Source organism: Podarcis vaucheri (assembly GCF_965113315.1).
Source record: "Podarcis vaucheri genome assembly, chromosome: 4".
In the NCBI taxonomy this organism is placed as follows: Eukaryota; Metazoa; Chordata; class Lepidosauria; order Squamata; family Lacertidae; genus Podarcis; species Podarcis vaucheri.
Window position 1 is genome coordinate 28,177,635 of NC_138762.1, and position 16,418 is coordinate 28,194,052.

Sequence of the window (16,418 nt, forward strand, 5' to 3'; positions counted from 1 at the left end):
TGGTGCAATAGACCTCAAATGTAACATGCTAACGCAGAAAAAGAAGCAGGACATAAATAGTTTGAAATCAAACACACAATCTAAGCAGCACAAGTTGCAAGCTTGAGTTATGAATATGGGAAATGGAAAAGCCAGTTTAAGCCCTCTATGTGCAGCAAGCCCAATACTTTTGTATACATTATGTGCTAAATTCAATCTGAAGTCTAGACTAAGCAAGCATGGCATTGTAATCATGGAGTGCTTCAGACTGGCGAGCTGATGCAATCCCCATGCTAATTCTGACCTCTTTGAATCAAGACGCTTTCACAAAATATGCAAAATATGCTGTTCAACCCATAATCAAACTCGCTTTGCATGGTTTCATCATGGAATTTGCTGGAGACATGACAGTCTGAAGCCTTTGATCATCTCCGCTGAACTTAATGTCGCTCTCCAGGTTGGCATCAGCTACACTGTTCTGTTACTTCCTCAAATGCAAATGAAACGTTGGAATCCAGTTTTCTAATGAAAGGGTAGAATTTCAACAAAAGCTATCTCATGCTTCCAGAAGGACTTCATGTACAGCATAAAGACTTCTTATTTTTAACCTTCAGTGGCGTTATGCAAGCTTCGTAGGCTCAATCCACTGTGAAGTTCGCACGCACATAAATGGGAGCACAGTACTGCTCTTGAGTATTCATTCACTTCAATGGGACTTGTGCAGCAGAACTTTCCACTAGTACTGCACCTTTCATTTGTTTGTTACAAAAATGCATTGAAATACAGTGTCAACTAGCCCTGAACTTTCAAGACACAAACAAAAATTGGTTGCAGACTCAATCTGGACACCAAGCTCCAGATTGAGATAAGAAAATTACCATTCCCTCCTCTTTTTAAAATATATTTTAAAAAACAGTTCATTGTGCATATGAGCACCTCGTAATGCTTAATTACAAAAGACAAATACCAGCACAATTCTCTGAGAAACAATAGGTGGCAATTTGTAGATAAGGTCCAAAACAGTCTATTTTCAATATAGACTGGTATTTAATACAGGGGTGCTAACTGAAATATGCTAACTGAAATAATTCTCAATAACCTGCTCAAATTTTAGATTTCCTTGTCACAATACTTCTAATTTATATTCTTCCCCTATAATTTTATTCTTAGCATTCCAGTTACGAGCACTGCTGGATATAGACACCTCATCTGTGTGTAAGAGAAGAGATAACAGCATTAAATCTGGTAGATCGACACATTTATTTTATTTATATTCCATCTCTTGTCTTTCAAGAAGCTCTGGGTTGTATACTTCATATTGCCAGCTGGGTCTGCTTCACTTCAGCAAAAATGCCATAGTTACATTTTTGAAGTATTTCTATCCTATTTTTTCAAATGCCTTAACAAGACTTATAAAAATAAACACTAACAATTATTATTACTTTTTATTAAATTTGTATACTGCCTTTCATCTGTAGATCTCATAGCATAAAAATTCAAGATAAAAGCATAAAATACATAATAAAAAACAAGAGAAAAACAAAACCAATAACACCCTCCCCTCCCACACATTTAAAAGAGGACAGGATATTTGGTGTAGTTTTTCTTAAAGTAGCCTGCAGAATTAAACTGAAGTAAAGCAAAATCTGAAAATGTTCAACTATGTGTGTGTGTTTTTAATAAAAAGGTCAGACTTTAATTCTGAAATTTTTGCAAATGTTGATTGTTAAGTATGAGATCTAATTTTAAATTAATATCCTCTACGTTATAAGGCATATGATTTGGTCTTAGTCACCAACAAGCACCCCTAGCTTAGTCACCACTTCTCCAATACATCACCAGAAGAAAGAATCAACTAGGGCTGTATGGCTCCCACCCATACTGACTGATGCCTGCCTCTCTTTCCTGCCCAAGCCCTCCACCCCATCCCATCAACAACTCCAGATAGCTCCGGATGGCCTTACCCATGGCCTTACTCCACCCATCTTAGGTAAAGCCTTTGTTGTTGTTGTTTAGTCGTTTAGTCGTGTCCGACTCTTCCTGACCCCATGGACCAGAGAACGCCAGGCACTCCTGTCTTCCACTGCCTCCCGCAGTTTGGTCAAACTCATGCTGGTAGCTTCGAGAACACTGTCCAACCATCTCGTCCTCTGTCGTCCCCTTCTCCATGTGCCCTCGATCTTTCCCAACATTAGGGTCTTTTCCAGGGAGTCTTCTCTTCTCATGAGGTGGCCAAAGTATTGGAGCCTCAGTTTCACGACCTGTCCTTCCAGTGAGCACTCAGGGCTGATTCCCTTGAGAATGGAGAGGTTTTATCTTCTTGCAGTCCATGGGACTCTCAAGAGTCTCCTTCAACACCATAATTCAAAAGCACTGATTCTTCAGCGACCAGCCTTCTTTATGGTCCAGCTCTCACTTCCATACATCACTACTGGGAAAACCATAGCTTTAACTATACAGACCTTTATCGGCAAGGTGATGTCTCTGCTTTTTAAGATGCTGTCTAGGTTTGAGGTAAAGCCTTAGATCCCCCCAAATCAGCCCAATGCGGCTCGGGCTCTTGCCAAATCTGATGCACAGCCCTAGAAGCTGCCTCTACACCTCCTGCCTTTATTGTTTGAAGAGGGTGTCCTTCTCTATCTATTGATCAATTCTCCCCAGAGATGGGGGCACATTACAAGTGCCTTATGATATAGTAGCAGGTTTGTCTAGAAGTGCCTAGGCTTGCACCCTGGGAAGGTCACTTTGGTGCTGCTAAGCAAATGCCAACAACAATTTCACCAGTAAAATACTTAATCTCAGTAGGTGCAGATGCACTAAAGCAGGAATGGGAAACTGAATCCAGGTAGCAGGCTGGATCCTAATCTCTCCCACCCCCATGGGCCAAGCTTGGCAGGTGCACAGAGCTGCTCATCTGTCAATCACCTGATATCAAAATGGTGTCAGGTAATCCATTTCCCCAGGCAGATTGTGAGTACCAACAATGAGATGATACACAGTGTTTGCAAACCCTCTTTCGGCACATTACCTGCCCTACATTTGCCATCCTATATGTCATCAGGTGGACGGCAGGTTGACGTGGCTTGGCTGAAGTGGCCTCATGGGTCAAAGAGGGAGATCTGATGGACCTAAATAGGCCCACAGGCTGAAGGTTCCCCACCACTGCACTAAAGTGGAAAAGGAATTGTTTGTCCCATAAAATATTGACATATTTAACCAACATGGGTATAAGCAATGGTGTCTTGGTACCCCTGCACAGTGCTTCGAGGATATTAGGTCACTATCCTAGCCAATGATGTTGTGCCATAGCCTACAATACACTACCAGCCAGGAAAGTGTGTAGGCGGCAGCAGGACACACACACAATGGAGAAATGAAAATGCAACTCTAATAAGGTTCCAACAACAACTGAAGAAATGATACTCTTTGTCATTTTAGTCACCTACGGACTTCCCCTTTGAAAGGAAAGAATCATTTCTGACCTACGACTGACTTGTCCTTCCCATACGTCAAGCTAGAACATTCAAGATGACAACGTAAGAATGGGATGGGACAGAAGCACCTGATTGTTGGACGAGGAGTCCATATCTTCCAACGTTCTGTCTTACAGTGTAATCCTAATCATGTATACTTGGAAGTAAATCCTATTGAATTCAACAGAGTTTAAAGGTAAAGGTAAAGGTACCCCTGCCCGTTCGGGCCAGTCTTGCCAGACTCTAGGGTTGTGCGCCCATCTCACTCAAGAGGCCGGGGGCCAGCGCTGTTCGCAGACACTTCCGGGTCACATGGCCAGCATGACAAGCTGCATCTGGCGAGCCAGCGCAGCACACGGAACGCCGTTTACCTTCCCGCTGGTAAGCGGTCCCTATTTATCTACTTGCACCCGGAGGTGCTTTTGGACTGCTAGGTTGGCAGGCGCTGGGACCGAACGACGGGAGCGCACCCCGCCGCGGGGATTTGAACTGCCGACCATGCGATCGGCAAGTCCTAGGCGCTGAGGTTTTACCCACAGCGCCACCCATGTCCCTTCAACAGAGTTTACGCCTCCATAAATTGGATTGCAGCTATTGAAAAACAACAGTTTTCTTTTTTCTTTTCTTTTCCCCCCAAATCCTTTATTATTTTATTCACATAATATACATTCTTTACAACAAACAACTCCAAAATAAACAGACAACTCAAAAATAAAATCATATGAAACAAAACCATAAGTCTCATGTTTTCATTTACACTGATCTCCTCTCCGATACCTTTACTTGATATTTCTTGCTGCTTTCTGCTTTCTTTATAGAATTTTTATGAAAATTTAAATCTCTTAAATCCTATACCAATCTTTAACAATTTCAATTAATCCCTTCACCTCCCTCCCCCACCCATGTGCAATCTTCTTTATCTGCTATTATTTTTGTTATTGCTGCACTATTCACTTTATTTGTTATTCCATCCTTAATATATTATTATCCTATCTCCTTGCGCCTTTTAAACTTTTGCATATTAATTTTTAATCTCCAGTACCGACTTTTGAAAAACAACACAGTTTTCAACTGGCAAGTCTCCTTGCAGTGCAATGCTAACCAAATCAGAATGAATTCGGCGAGGCTTACTTCCATGCAAATGGGATTCAGGTTGAAGCTTTAGTATGGGAGTGAAGGCTAAATTAGAGCAATGAGCCACTGCCACCTCCCAACTTTCTGACAGCATTCTCACAGAACAGAAGGGTGGGTGGGGCATTAGGAGAGTAGAGACCTACCACAACCTCCGGCTCCCAACTTTGCAAAAGCCATTTGCAACTGATGAGGAGGGCTCTAAGCCAGAGTGAGCTCCCCCATGGACCACTTAGACAAGTGAGCGTGGCCAGCTACATCACCTGACACCACCATGCCGCCAGGTGAGTATTTTTTCCTTTGCAGCCTAGCCTGAACTGTCAAATAAAAAATGTTGGTTTTGAACCCTGCCTTAAGAGGAACTCAGTGGGGCTTGACGTCACCACTGCACGGACCAGCTGATTGGCAGTCTTGCCCATGGAAGCACACTTGTAATTTTATGCATCTGTTTCTTAAAACCTTCCTGCTGAAGGGCAATTCAAATTCAAAACACGCTGGGAATCTTGGCTTGAACAAATGAATATTTATACATTCACTATCATAATTTTGTGCAGCATGGGGATTCCCTGTGGTTGTACCCTCTCCAGAGATGCACATGCGCCACAGACTGCTTGCTATATATAAGCATCTCCAGGTGCAGAAATGACAGGCCAGAGATCACAAAGATAAAAAGTGGATATTCACATATGAGGAAGTAATTAATTATTGCTTGGGCACTCAGAGGCAGAGTCATGGGTCCATCCTCACCATCTCTGCTGAGACACGTTATTTTCTGTGTGCACAAGGTTCCACATCAGGCTGCATGCACAACACTGTGAAATCAGTGGATCTGCCCCTTTCTTCTGCAAAGGCTGTTAGCTACGATGGGTATATTCTACTCCAGTGCTGGAGGCAGTATTCTTCTGACTAAATGCCAATAGCTGGGGACCACAAGCAGCTCCTGCTTTCAGGCTTCCCAAGGCAACTGGTTGGCCACTGTGAAAATCAGTGGATGGGCCTGATCCAGCACACTCTTCTTACAGTGCCAAAGAAGCTTTGCTCATGTGTAACAGGAGTTATGCATGTATTTAATTTTTTTTTAAGTATTTGCTAATACTGCAAATATAGTCTTGGTTTGTGGTACCCACTTCTTTTGTTGACTCTATGCTGCTCTGTTGTAAATAAATATTGTAAATAAATGGATAGTGCAGAATTCAGCAGCCAGGTTGCTCACCAGAGCAAGACGGTTTGAGCATATTACACCGATCCTGCTCAAACTGCACTGGTTACCAATTAGTTTCTGGGACCAATTCAAAGTGCTGGTTTTGACCTATAAAGCCTTAAATGGCTCAGAACCACAATACCTCAAGGACCGCCTCTTCCCATATGAACCTACCCAGACCCTGAGATCATCTTCCAAGGCCTTCCTTCATGTGCCACCTCCTTGAGAGGTCCAGAGGGTGGCAACATGAGAACGGGCCTTCTCTGCAGTGGCTCCCTGTCTGTGGAATGCTCTCCCCAGGGAAGTTCGCCTGGCACCTTCATTATACAGCTTTAGGCGCCAGGCAAAAACGTTCCTTTTTAACCAGGCCTTTGGTTGATCTTATTAACATCCAACACCCTTTTAGAATGTGGTTCTTTTTTGGGGTGGGGTTATTGGGTTATTGGTTTTGGTTTGATTTTATACATTGTGGTCTTGTTTGTGAACCGCCCTGAAGCCTCCAGGTATAGGGCGGTGTATAAATTGAATGAATGAACAAATAATAGAATAAAAAAGATGTGTTATAGTCATAACCAGTTTCTAAATATTGACCATGAAATCCCTAACCTAGCCAAGTATTTGAGTAGCAACGGTTTAAAAAGAAATTTAACACTCAAAATACATTCCATCCATTACAGCTCCAAAAGACCTATCGCCCTAAACAAGGCTACTTTGCTTTCCTTCCAACAACATTGCCACCTTTATATTTAACTACTTATAATAACACCCAGTAGAGACAGACATGCTAATCCTATCTTTTAAAGAGATATACAGTCATACCTCGTGTAGCGTTTGCTTCAGATTGAGCGTTTTCAGGTTGCGTCCCGCAGCAACCCGGAAGTACCGGAAAGGGTTACTTCCGGGTTTCACTGCTCGCGCATGCGCAGATGCTCAAAATGACATCACGTGCATGCGCAGAAGCGGCAAATCGCGACCCATGCATGCACAGACGCGCAGACACGGGTTGTGTTCTGCTCATGTTGCGAACGGTACTCCGGAACGGATCCCGTTCGCAACAAGAGGTACCACTGTATTACGGATATTACATCAAACGTTCCATTATTGCAATATAACTACACAACATACCATATTTTTTGCTCTATAAGACTCACTTTTTCCCTCCTAAAAAGTAAGGGGAAATGTGTGTGTGTCTTATGGAGCGAATGCAGGCTGCGCAGCTATCCCAGAAGCCAGAACAGCAAGAGGGATTGCTGCTTTCACTGCGTAGTGATCCCTCTTGCTGTTCTGGCTTCTGAGATTCAGAATATTTTTTTTTTCTTGTTTTCCTCCTCCAAAAACAGTCTTGTGGTCTGGTGCGTCTTATAGAGCAAAAAATACGGTATACTACTACCCTTTTAGAATTACACAAGACCTACATCCTTAATATAAATACCATACAACACGGTGGGTGTGCATTTATCAACGGCTCCATGTTATATCGCACTGGGAACGGAAATCCCCGTACTGTATCAAGGAATTATCTCTGTACTGTACCAGGTTAATCTCAGTGGGAATTATCTTCATAGAACCATGTTGTTTGTTTTGCAAAAGTGTGTGTGTTGGTGGTGTTAATAGTCAGGATCCAACTTGTCTCTGCCTCTGGATGTTTTCTAATTTAGCACAGTTGGCAGCTCTTCAATGCCTAAACATGCTCAGGTATGCTTTTGAGAGTGCAATCATTCTGCTGAATGGGACAGGCAAATTCATGAAGCCAGATGTTGAGTTAAAAGGAAAAATAATTATCAACTCAGTCTCAGACATTTCAGTGACAATAACAAGTTATATCTTAAATGAATCTTGTCTTGTTGACCTACATGGGCGGCTCCCATTTTCCCTGTCCATCACACTGAATGTTGCCACCAGTTAGGGAAAGATCTCACTGTGTTGGCCATGTGAGTATGCATCCACATTCACAGAACACCCACTCACACACCCATGTACATGTGAGAGTACAACACGGTAGTAACCAACGTTTGCATGTGATGCTTAGAGCACATGTGCACACAAGACAACAGCTCATTATACCGCAATAACTGCAAAACCTGCTTGGTTTTATTGCTGTCTGGCTTTGAAACCTGCAACTCTGACAACATGCCAAGAAGGTGATACTTTTTTATGAAGACTCTTAAGATTGGTAAGCCGAACAGCTGCTGGGCCTGTTTTGTTACTCTTGAGCACCTATATTTCAGCAGCACCAGTGTGCTAGATGATGTACAGTAAGGGTGCGCAGAAGCGAGATCATGAGTGATTTGCAGGAAATCGGCAAATGTTTATAATTCGGGCACTGTAACAATTGCAATGACCAAAAAGTTTCCCCTTCCCCAAATTAAGGCGGCATGCACACCATACAGTCAAACCACATGACATCCTTTAAAGACTCCTGGGAACCGTGGTTGGTTAAGGGTGCTGGGTAAGCTACAGTTCCCAGAATTTTGCAAGGGGGAGAGAAGCCATGTGCTTTAAATGTGCAGTGTGTACAGAATTTGCTTTATCAAATAAAAGTGGTTTGGGGGCTGGGGAAGGCAGATGTTGATTTATGTGTGAAAGGGCTTTTGTGCATACTGATAATAAATGGTCTGAGCATGTGCTCAGAAGCACCCTATTCCTTAATTCTTAGCTTATGTCCACCCACCTGAGTCACTGTTTGGCACCTGGCTCCAGTTGGCGGATGGCAACTTTTGAGCAAAGCAGACAAATGAAGGAGGTGCCATAGGCTATGTGCAGAACATAGCAATGAGCTCTTTCTCTGAGAATTTGGAAACAAAGACCCAAAGAGAGGAGAGAAACTGCATTGAGGAAAAATGAAGGGGCCGTTGCTCCAGGCATAGAGAGAGCAGCCTACCAGAGGAAGACTGAAGTTCTGCATTGCATAAAGAGAGCCCAGAGCTCAGCTTGCAAGATCACCCCCAACTTTGCACATGAACCAAGTACATGCCAGGAAATTGATTGCTGGCTCAGTTGCACATCAGGCAGGTGGTCTGCCTTTTAAGAGAGAGATGGAGAGCCGGTGGTCCTCCAGATATTGTTGGACTCCAAGTCCCATCAGTCCCCAGCCACGATGGTCAAGGGTTAGGGTTGGTGGAAGTTGAAGTCCCACAGTATCTGTAGGGTCACCGGTCCCCCATCCATCCCTATTTTTATAGATATCATGGGTGATTGTCTACTCATTTTACTCAGAGTAAAGCCATCAGAACTAATGAACATGACTAAGCTAGGTCCATTAATTCCAATGGGTATAGTCTGAGTAAAAGTGAGTTGAAGACTGCCCCTCTAAAAACAACACAAGAGTGTTTCTGCCTCTATCCATTCATTAATCTCTTCTTAATTTTTAAAAAGGGGAATGTTAGTGCAAAACTGCTCCAGGGAGTTGACAGGCTTTCCTGATATTATCATGCGAGGCCAGTCAGCCAGCAGCACCATGCACAACCAATGTCTGCTTTAAACTTGCAAAAGTAGTTTGATCTTGGAGAGCGTTAGGGAGATTTGAACTGATAGCAAACTCTCTGGAAAGCACTTTGTGTATTTTCTCCTGAAGGTTAAGGCTGCAGCCATATGCACATTTAATGGGAAGGAAGCACCATTATATTCTATGAGATTTACTTCCAGGGAAGTATACACAGATCTGTGTTGAATTTTGATTTAGAACATACAATAAGAGGAGCAAAGACCTCAGTGAAATTATGTTCTAGCTGCACTAATTTTGTTGGGTTCTTAAGTTTGGATGAGATGTTGGTTTGTACTACGTGCAAAAGAGATGTCGACCACAGTTCCAAGCATACATGGATAGGAATATTGTACACTGTACTCCATGAAACTTTCTCAGTAAAAATACTTTGGGCTGCATTGTGCAAGGAAGCATCAATCAAACCTCAACACTTTTACCAGAGTTCAGCATATGGGACCTTGTGCAAATGTCCTGTCATGAATGAACCAAGCAAACTGAGAGTCCCAAGCCCAGTCCTAAGACAGGCTATGGTAAATCAGAAGATAAGAGCATAACAGCAGATGTTCCAGCTGCTAAGCCCGTAAGAAATCATATATGTGTCAGCCCTGCAGGCAAGTGCATTGGAGCAAATGTTGGAGAGAATGGGATGGCTAAACTAGGAGACCGGAGATTGTCTGCTTTCTCCCTTGTAACAAAAGACATGTGATATTTTAACTCTGCACTAGAGTTCCACTGGAGTCCACTGGAATTTCACACGAGTTTTTCCCCAAACAGTAATAAGGTTAATAGCAATACACATTAAGTCTTACATCATCCTTCAACAACTGTGTACACACCACACATTTAAAACACATTTCCTGCCCCTTCAAGGAATCATGGAAATTGTAGTTTACCCCTCACAATTCCCGGCACCCTTAACAAACTATAGTTCTTAGGTTTCTTTGGGGTAAAGGGTAAAAGTAAAGGTACCCCTGACCGTTAGGTCCAGTTGCGGATGACTCTGCGGTTGCAGCGCTCATCTCACTCTATAGGCCGAGGGAGCCGGCGTTTGTCCACAGACAGCTTCTGGGTCATGTGGCCAGCATGACTAAGCCGCTTCTGGTGTACACAGAAACACCATTTACCTTCCCGCTGGAGCAGTACCTATTTATCTACTTGCACTTTGACGTGCTTTTGAACTGCTAGGTGGGCAGGAGCAGGGACTGAACAATGGGAGTTCACCCCGTCTCGGGGATTCGAACCACTGACCTTCTGATCGGCAAGCCATAGGCTCAGTGGTTTAGACCACAGCGCCACCTGCGCCCCTTCTCCTTTGGGGTAAGTCATGTGTTTTAAATGTATGGTGTGGATCTGACCTTTATGGTGGCAGATTGCATGTGGAACTCCATGCCGTAAGAAGTCTGATTACCTCCCACTTCCAATGAATTCAAATTGTAATACAATAAAAGTCAATAAAAGAAATAAAGGAGTAAAAAATACATTTGAGAATCACTATGAATATTTAATGTGGACATGCCATGGACCACCTGAATGAAGCTGAGGGACCACAGTTTGGGAAGCACTGCCGTAGACTGAAAAATCATGTTTTGATAATGCTCCAAAGCTTGGTTAGGGAACCTGTGTCCCTCTTGATGTTGATGGACTACAATGCCCATCCTCCACAATTATTGGTCATGCTGGCTAGGGTTGATGGAAGCTGGAGTCCAACAACATTGGGAGGGTCATAGTTCCCTCATCCTTGATCTAAGGCTTGCAGCTTCATGAACAAGCACTGTTTGCATCACTTGACAACGCAGCCCAAATCTAATCTGAGAGCAGAGGTGTATGACCAGTTTGCCTGCACTGAGTGCTGCAGAGGGCACCACAACAAGGACTCAGAATGGACTAGAAGCACTGGATTTCGGCATTGCTGCTGAAATTTGAAAGTCCCAAGTTGACCACTGCTAATAATGAATCACCACTTCCATTCTTCCTTATGAAAACATTGGTCCCATTGCCTTTTGACAGTTTCCACTGCAACTGTGCCAAGAGAAGTTTTTCTAGTGGAAGTCATTGCATTACCTCTTTCATAAGCAATCAGTAGCCTTTAAGCATCCATTATGTTGGCAAAACCTTTCTCTCTAGTTAGGGAAAACTGAGAGAAGAGAAAGGTATAGGAGCAGCAAGGAGAATGGAAGGGAAAGAGGAAAGGTGAGGAGGACAAGGAGACAGGAGGAAAAGGAAGTAGAAAAAAGGGGGAATGGGGGAAAGAAGAGTTCAGAGAGGGAAGGAATGAATGCAACAGGTGGGAAAAGAGAGAGGGAACATCTGGATGAGAAGAAGAAAGGAGAAAATGGTATGATTTCAGCTAGAATCCAAAGCAAACAGGAGGCCAGAGCAGTCATCCTGGTTCCACTGAAGTCAGTGGTTATGCTTACCAAGCAGCTGAAGTTGGCTTCTGCTGGCCCAGGTGCCTGCCTGATGCATGCTCATAGCTGTGGTGTGCTTCTGTTAGAGCTCAGGGTCTGAAACTGCAGCCTGTGTAGCGTAAACCACTTCTTCAAAAAAAGCGGCGGGGGGTGGGGGTGGGGAAGCATGAACCGAAATAGCTTCTTTTTTTTTCAGGAAGAACCCTGAAGAGGCCTCCTCATACCTATTATAATAACTAAATATGATAGGTATGATACTCCCATAATTGTCAGGTATCTAAGCAGAGCTTTTATATTCAAATGACACATGTCACTGAATTATCAGAATGAGGCAAACTTTTAATAAAAGTGAGGCTTTAGATAGCTCATGGCAACATCAGCGTTTGTAATCATCACCATGTACTGAAGGATTCTGTCCACAGATAAATTTGGGCTCAAGTCCAAAACCCCATTTAAATCAGGACCCTTGAACTGAAACTAACTTTCTCTCATTGACCAAGCACATTTAAATCCAGATATCCTAGTTTAATTGGATGCTGGACAAGGCTGTAAGAGACGAGTGGAGAACTTCCACAAATTGCTGGACTAAAACATTATCTGACTATTCACCATGTCGACTGAAGCTGATGGCGTCCAACGAAAGAGGAGGCCCTCTTGGTAGTTCCACCTCCCTCAGAAGTTTGAGGAATCATGGGCCAGGAGAGGGCATTCTCTGTAACAGCACCTAAGTTGATGCATTTGGCTTCTTCACTATACAGCTGCCAGGAAATACAGAAGACACACCTCTTTACCTTGGACTTTGATTCCTGAGACATGTTTTTTCGGGGTCCACCATATACCTGTTATGGCAATCTGTTTTAACTGCTTTGAATTTTAAATTGTTGTAACCCTCCTTAGTACCTGCTGGTGAAGCGCAAGTAATAAATTTAACCACAACATATGGAGAGTAACAGGTCCTTCTTCCCGTAAGGTGTCAGTCAAGTGCTTAGGATGGATTTATTTTACACACCCCAAATCAGCAGTTTTGCTATCTTCATACCACAGATCTGTTAACACAGGAACACACTACAAACAGACACACACACATATATAAAAGGGTTGCTTACAGCTGCTTCTCATTGATGTGGTATATCTACGTATGCTTCCAGAAATTGCTCATTGACACTTGTGGTTGTATGAGTTATTGTGGATAACTCACAAAGTATTCTAATAAGGGAAATGAAAGTGTGAATCCACCTGAGATGTCATTAATTTCTACAGCCCTATTCTGGAGGGGAAATAGTTTGAGGACCACAACCTTTGACTGCGCTTATCTGCTGAGCAGAAGTCGATAGCGAAAGGCATTTAACATCAAGCCAAAGTAGGTTTCTCATCTTCTTCTTTTTGGCGCGAACCATATTTCCACTGAACATGATGCTTGAGTGGAAGTAGCACGCCACTCTGTGGTATGCGTGGATAGGTTTTAAAAGCTGTTTGGTTTGCAGAAATATTTTCGCTGCGAAAATTTGTAGCCCGTCTAGCACATGAACTTCTCTTTTGACAGAATTTCTCCTTGCTAGGGATTGAAGGCCAAATTAGGCAAAGTAATTTGCCACATTGTAAGCAATTCTCTGAATGGCTTTTACAAAGTAAACGAGCATGTCCTACAACAAAATGTTGAGGCATGGAGTGCTCCTATTCGCTGTTCAGTCAGTCAGTCATGTCTTCCTCTAGGGATACTCCATACCATTCGCCCGCCCACCTAATTTGTCCTCCGTCCCCAGAGTCACACAGCATTCCAGGTCACTGAGAATGCTCAGTTCTCATTCCACTTGCCTTAAGGAAACATTTTTATTTTTCTGAAAATTTTCAGGTTTCCCCAAACCTGCTGCTAACTCTCTCTTGTGTGTAGAGATGGTATCATTTTGGCTAGATGAAGACTATTGCTTGGAGAAGTGAGATAGTTATTAGTGCATATCAGGGATGTGATTGAACAGCACCCGAAAACAGTGGCAGTCTGGAAGTTCTCCCCTGCCAAGTACAGATTTGGATTGGATCCCCAATGCCTGATAGTCACCTAGCTGGTCCTAAGTCACAGCCTATCCTAGAGCACTTCAACACTGTCACTAATTCTGAGTGGGATTCAACCACACCCTGGCAAATTCAGGCTCCATAATTAAAGCTGATCTGTAGCTCTTGCAGAACACACATGATTTCCCAAAAGATCAGACTTCTGTGATAAGGAACGTGATGGGAAAAAGAACTTGAAACCGTGGGATAGCACTTGTGTGACATGACAGCTACAGCCACAGTGCAAGCCTTCCTGAGAAACCTGGGAACTACATTTGGTTAAGGGTGAGGGGAATCGTAGCTCTGTGAGAGGTAAACTATAGTTTGCAGGATTCGGGGGGGGGAGAGAAATGTGCTCTAAAGGCCTGGTGTGGATGTGATCTGATTCTAACCTATCTGCAAATTGGGATGAATGCTCATTACATAGCCACTGTCTAATCTCTGCAAGCAATTCAGGCTGAACACCCAAGAAGCCCTAGTTGTTTACTCCAACTATCCTTATCAACATTTTTGCAGGCACCTTTTCCTTTTCTATGTGTTTGTATTGCCAAATAACCCCAGGGGATGAAACTTTGGAGCTCAAAAGGGCCAAGCAACCAACAAGAAATCTCAATGGCAATTTAAGCAGGGATGTGAAGAGTATAATGGTTTCAACTCAGCTATAGAGCATGTGGGAATCCAGGATCCTCACCCCACTGAAAGGAAAGCAGGAGATGAAGCAATTTAGGGAGGCACAGCTGTTAAGAGCCATAACAAGGGCTTAATAAGCTCAACAAGCCATTAAACCAGGCCAGAAGACTATCAGGTGCACAAACTACAGTCTAGTTGAAAGGGTGGTGTGGTGACAAAAAAAAAAGAGAACCATTTGTGTGATGTCTTACCCAAGTTGCTAAAATGCCAAATAATATCCCCACCACTTAACAGATGCCAGAACCCGTGAAAAGATGAGAGGACAACAGATGGAGCGAAGTAACCTGGAATTACAATAGTTAGGAATAGTTTCAGCTATTTGTAATATTCTTATAATCAAGTAATTGATTTAGGCAACTGGCTTGATTGCTGCTTTGCTTATATTTTGATGAACTTATTGAATAGACAATTCATTCCCTTATTATTATGAATGTGTTTATTGTATTGAGATACTGTGGGTTGTTACATTTTTATCAGTTCTGCGGAAAAAGGCCCATAGCATAATATATACATACCTTGTATTTTTAGGTGTGCACCCAGTATGTTTTAAAGCTTGTAGAATATATTACTGACATATTATACAGGTACACTATACAGGAAGCAGCTCCAGGTTTTAAATCCTGGCTATGCCCATGTGGGGATGGAAAGGCACTTAACCTTCTGTAAGTGGTTTTCTTACTCCAAATCAGCACATGCACCAAGTTTGCTAAGTGTATTTCTGTTTTTGCAAAAAGCAACAGTGAAGGTGCTTAATGAGAAATCCTACCTAGCAGCACAATTTACATTAGCAGCAAATAAACAGGTTAAACATTTTTGTTTTTACCTACAAAGCCGTAAACAACGGAGTCACTATATCTATAGGAAAGGTGTTGGGTTCATTTTGTATTGCTTTTGAACCTACCTACCTTCTTTTTGTACTGCTTTAAAAACCCATTTGTGTCTTTGTCTTGAGACATTTTATATGAAAGGCAACTCATAAATTAACAAAAATATGTCCGCTCACCAAGCTAATTGAGTAAGGCCCTCCCCTCCAGTTACTTATGCTGTAACCTGCAGAGATTTATTTAGAACCTTTTCATCAACGGCTCTTCCAAAATTCACTCTTCCATGAATTGTGCAATGCAATTCTCCAGCCAACAAATGTGCTAAAAACATGTATATTCTTGGGCTAAGAGCATGGGCGTAGTCAAGGGGGGAGCAAGGAGGCAGCTGCGCCCCCCCCATCAAGTAAAACAATAGAAATACAGTACTCTACTGACCAATCACGTTGTTTCTGCCCCACCCCACCTAACAAAAATCCTGACTACACCCATGATAAATTGTGCATCAAAACGCATTTATTACTAAAAATGAAATCTAAGCGCATTGCAATAGGGGAAAGTGCTTTGCAAAAGTGTTATGTGTTAGGGGAAATTACAATACAACTCCATTAGGATAAATTCGCATTAAAATGTCAATTAATTGTGATAACTTTTAACTGCATGTATACACACATACACCACAAACTGATGTGGAGAACAAAGACTGGAAAAATAAGAAAATGAGAGCAACCAAAGTCGACGCATTTGCCCAGCCCTAACAGTGGCTGCTGCAAAACTGGGGGCCCCACGTGCTCACGGTGAGGAACGTGGGGACTCCTAGCTCCCACCACCACCAGCCGCAGCCAGCACGCCCAACAGTTAGGGAGAAGGAGACCTGCAGCCCGACAACAGCTGGGAGGCCGCCACTTCCCTCCCCTCGGACTAAAGCCCAGCTCAACACGAAGAGCTTGTCCCGAGGCGGCCGAGTGTCTGGCTATCCTGGGCGAAAGAAACGGCAGAGGAGAGCTTCTGCGGACCCTAACGGGAGCGCTGCCCGTGAGGAATCTTAAAAAGCGGGCTTGGAAGGCCGTGAAATGGGAGCAGCGCCGCTTGTGACGGTAGAAACCTCCTCTGCCTCTCTCTCCCCCCCGCCTCCTCCCTCGCAAGGGCTGGGCCTCCACACGCGCCTCCGCCTGCTCCAGG

At 43.3% G+C, this 16,418-nt stretch overlaps 1 protein-coding gene across 3 annotated transcripts in view; it reads right to left on the reverse strand.

The window, feature by feature from the left end:
- FLT3 (fms related receptor tyrosine kinase 3) overlaps window positions 1–11,755 on the reverse strand; it is a 54,610-nt gene extending 42,855 nt beyond the window's left edge. For 2 of the 3 annotated variants that reach the window (XM_082220264.1, XM_082220265.1), the window contains exon 1: window positions 11,686–11,755. In XM_082220264.1, coding sequence (XP_082076390.1) covers window positions 11,686–11,740 — 55 coding nt within the window. In that variant the 5' untranslated portion in view covers window positions 11,741–11,755. Of the gene's footprint in view, window positions 1–6,603; window positions 6,790–11,685 lie in introns of those variants that run through there. The other variant, XM_082220266.1, reaches the window with a different exon arrangement.
- Between the last annotated feature and the right edge of the window lie 4,663 nt (window positions 11,756–16,418).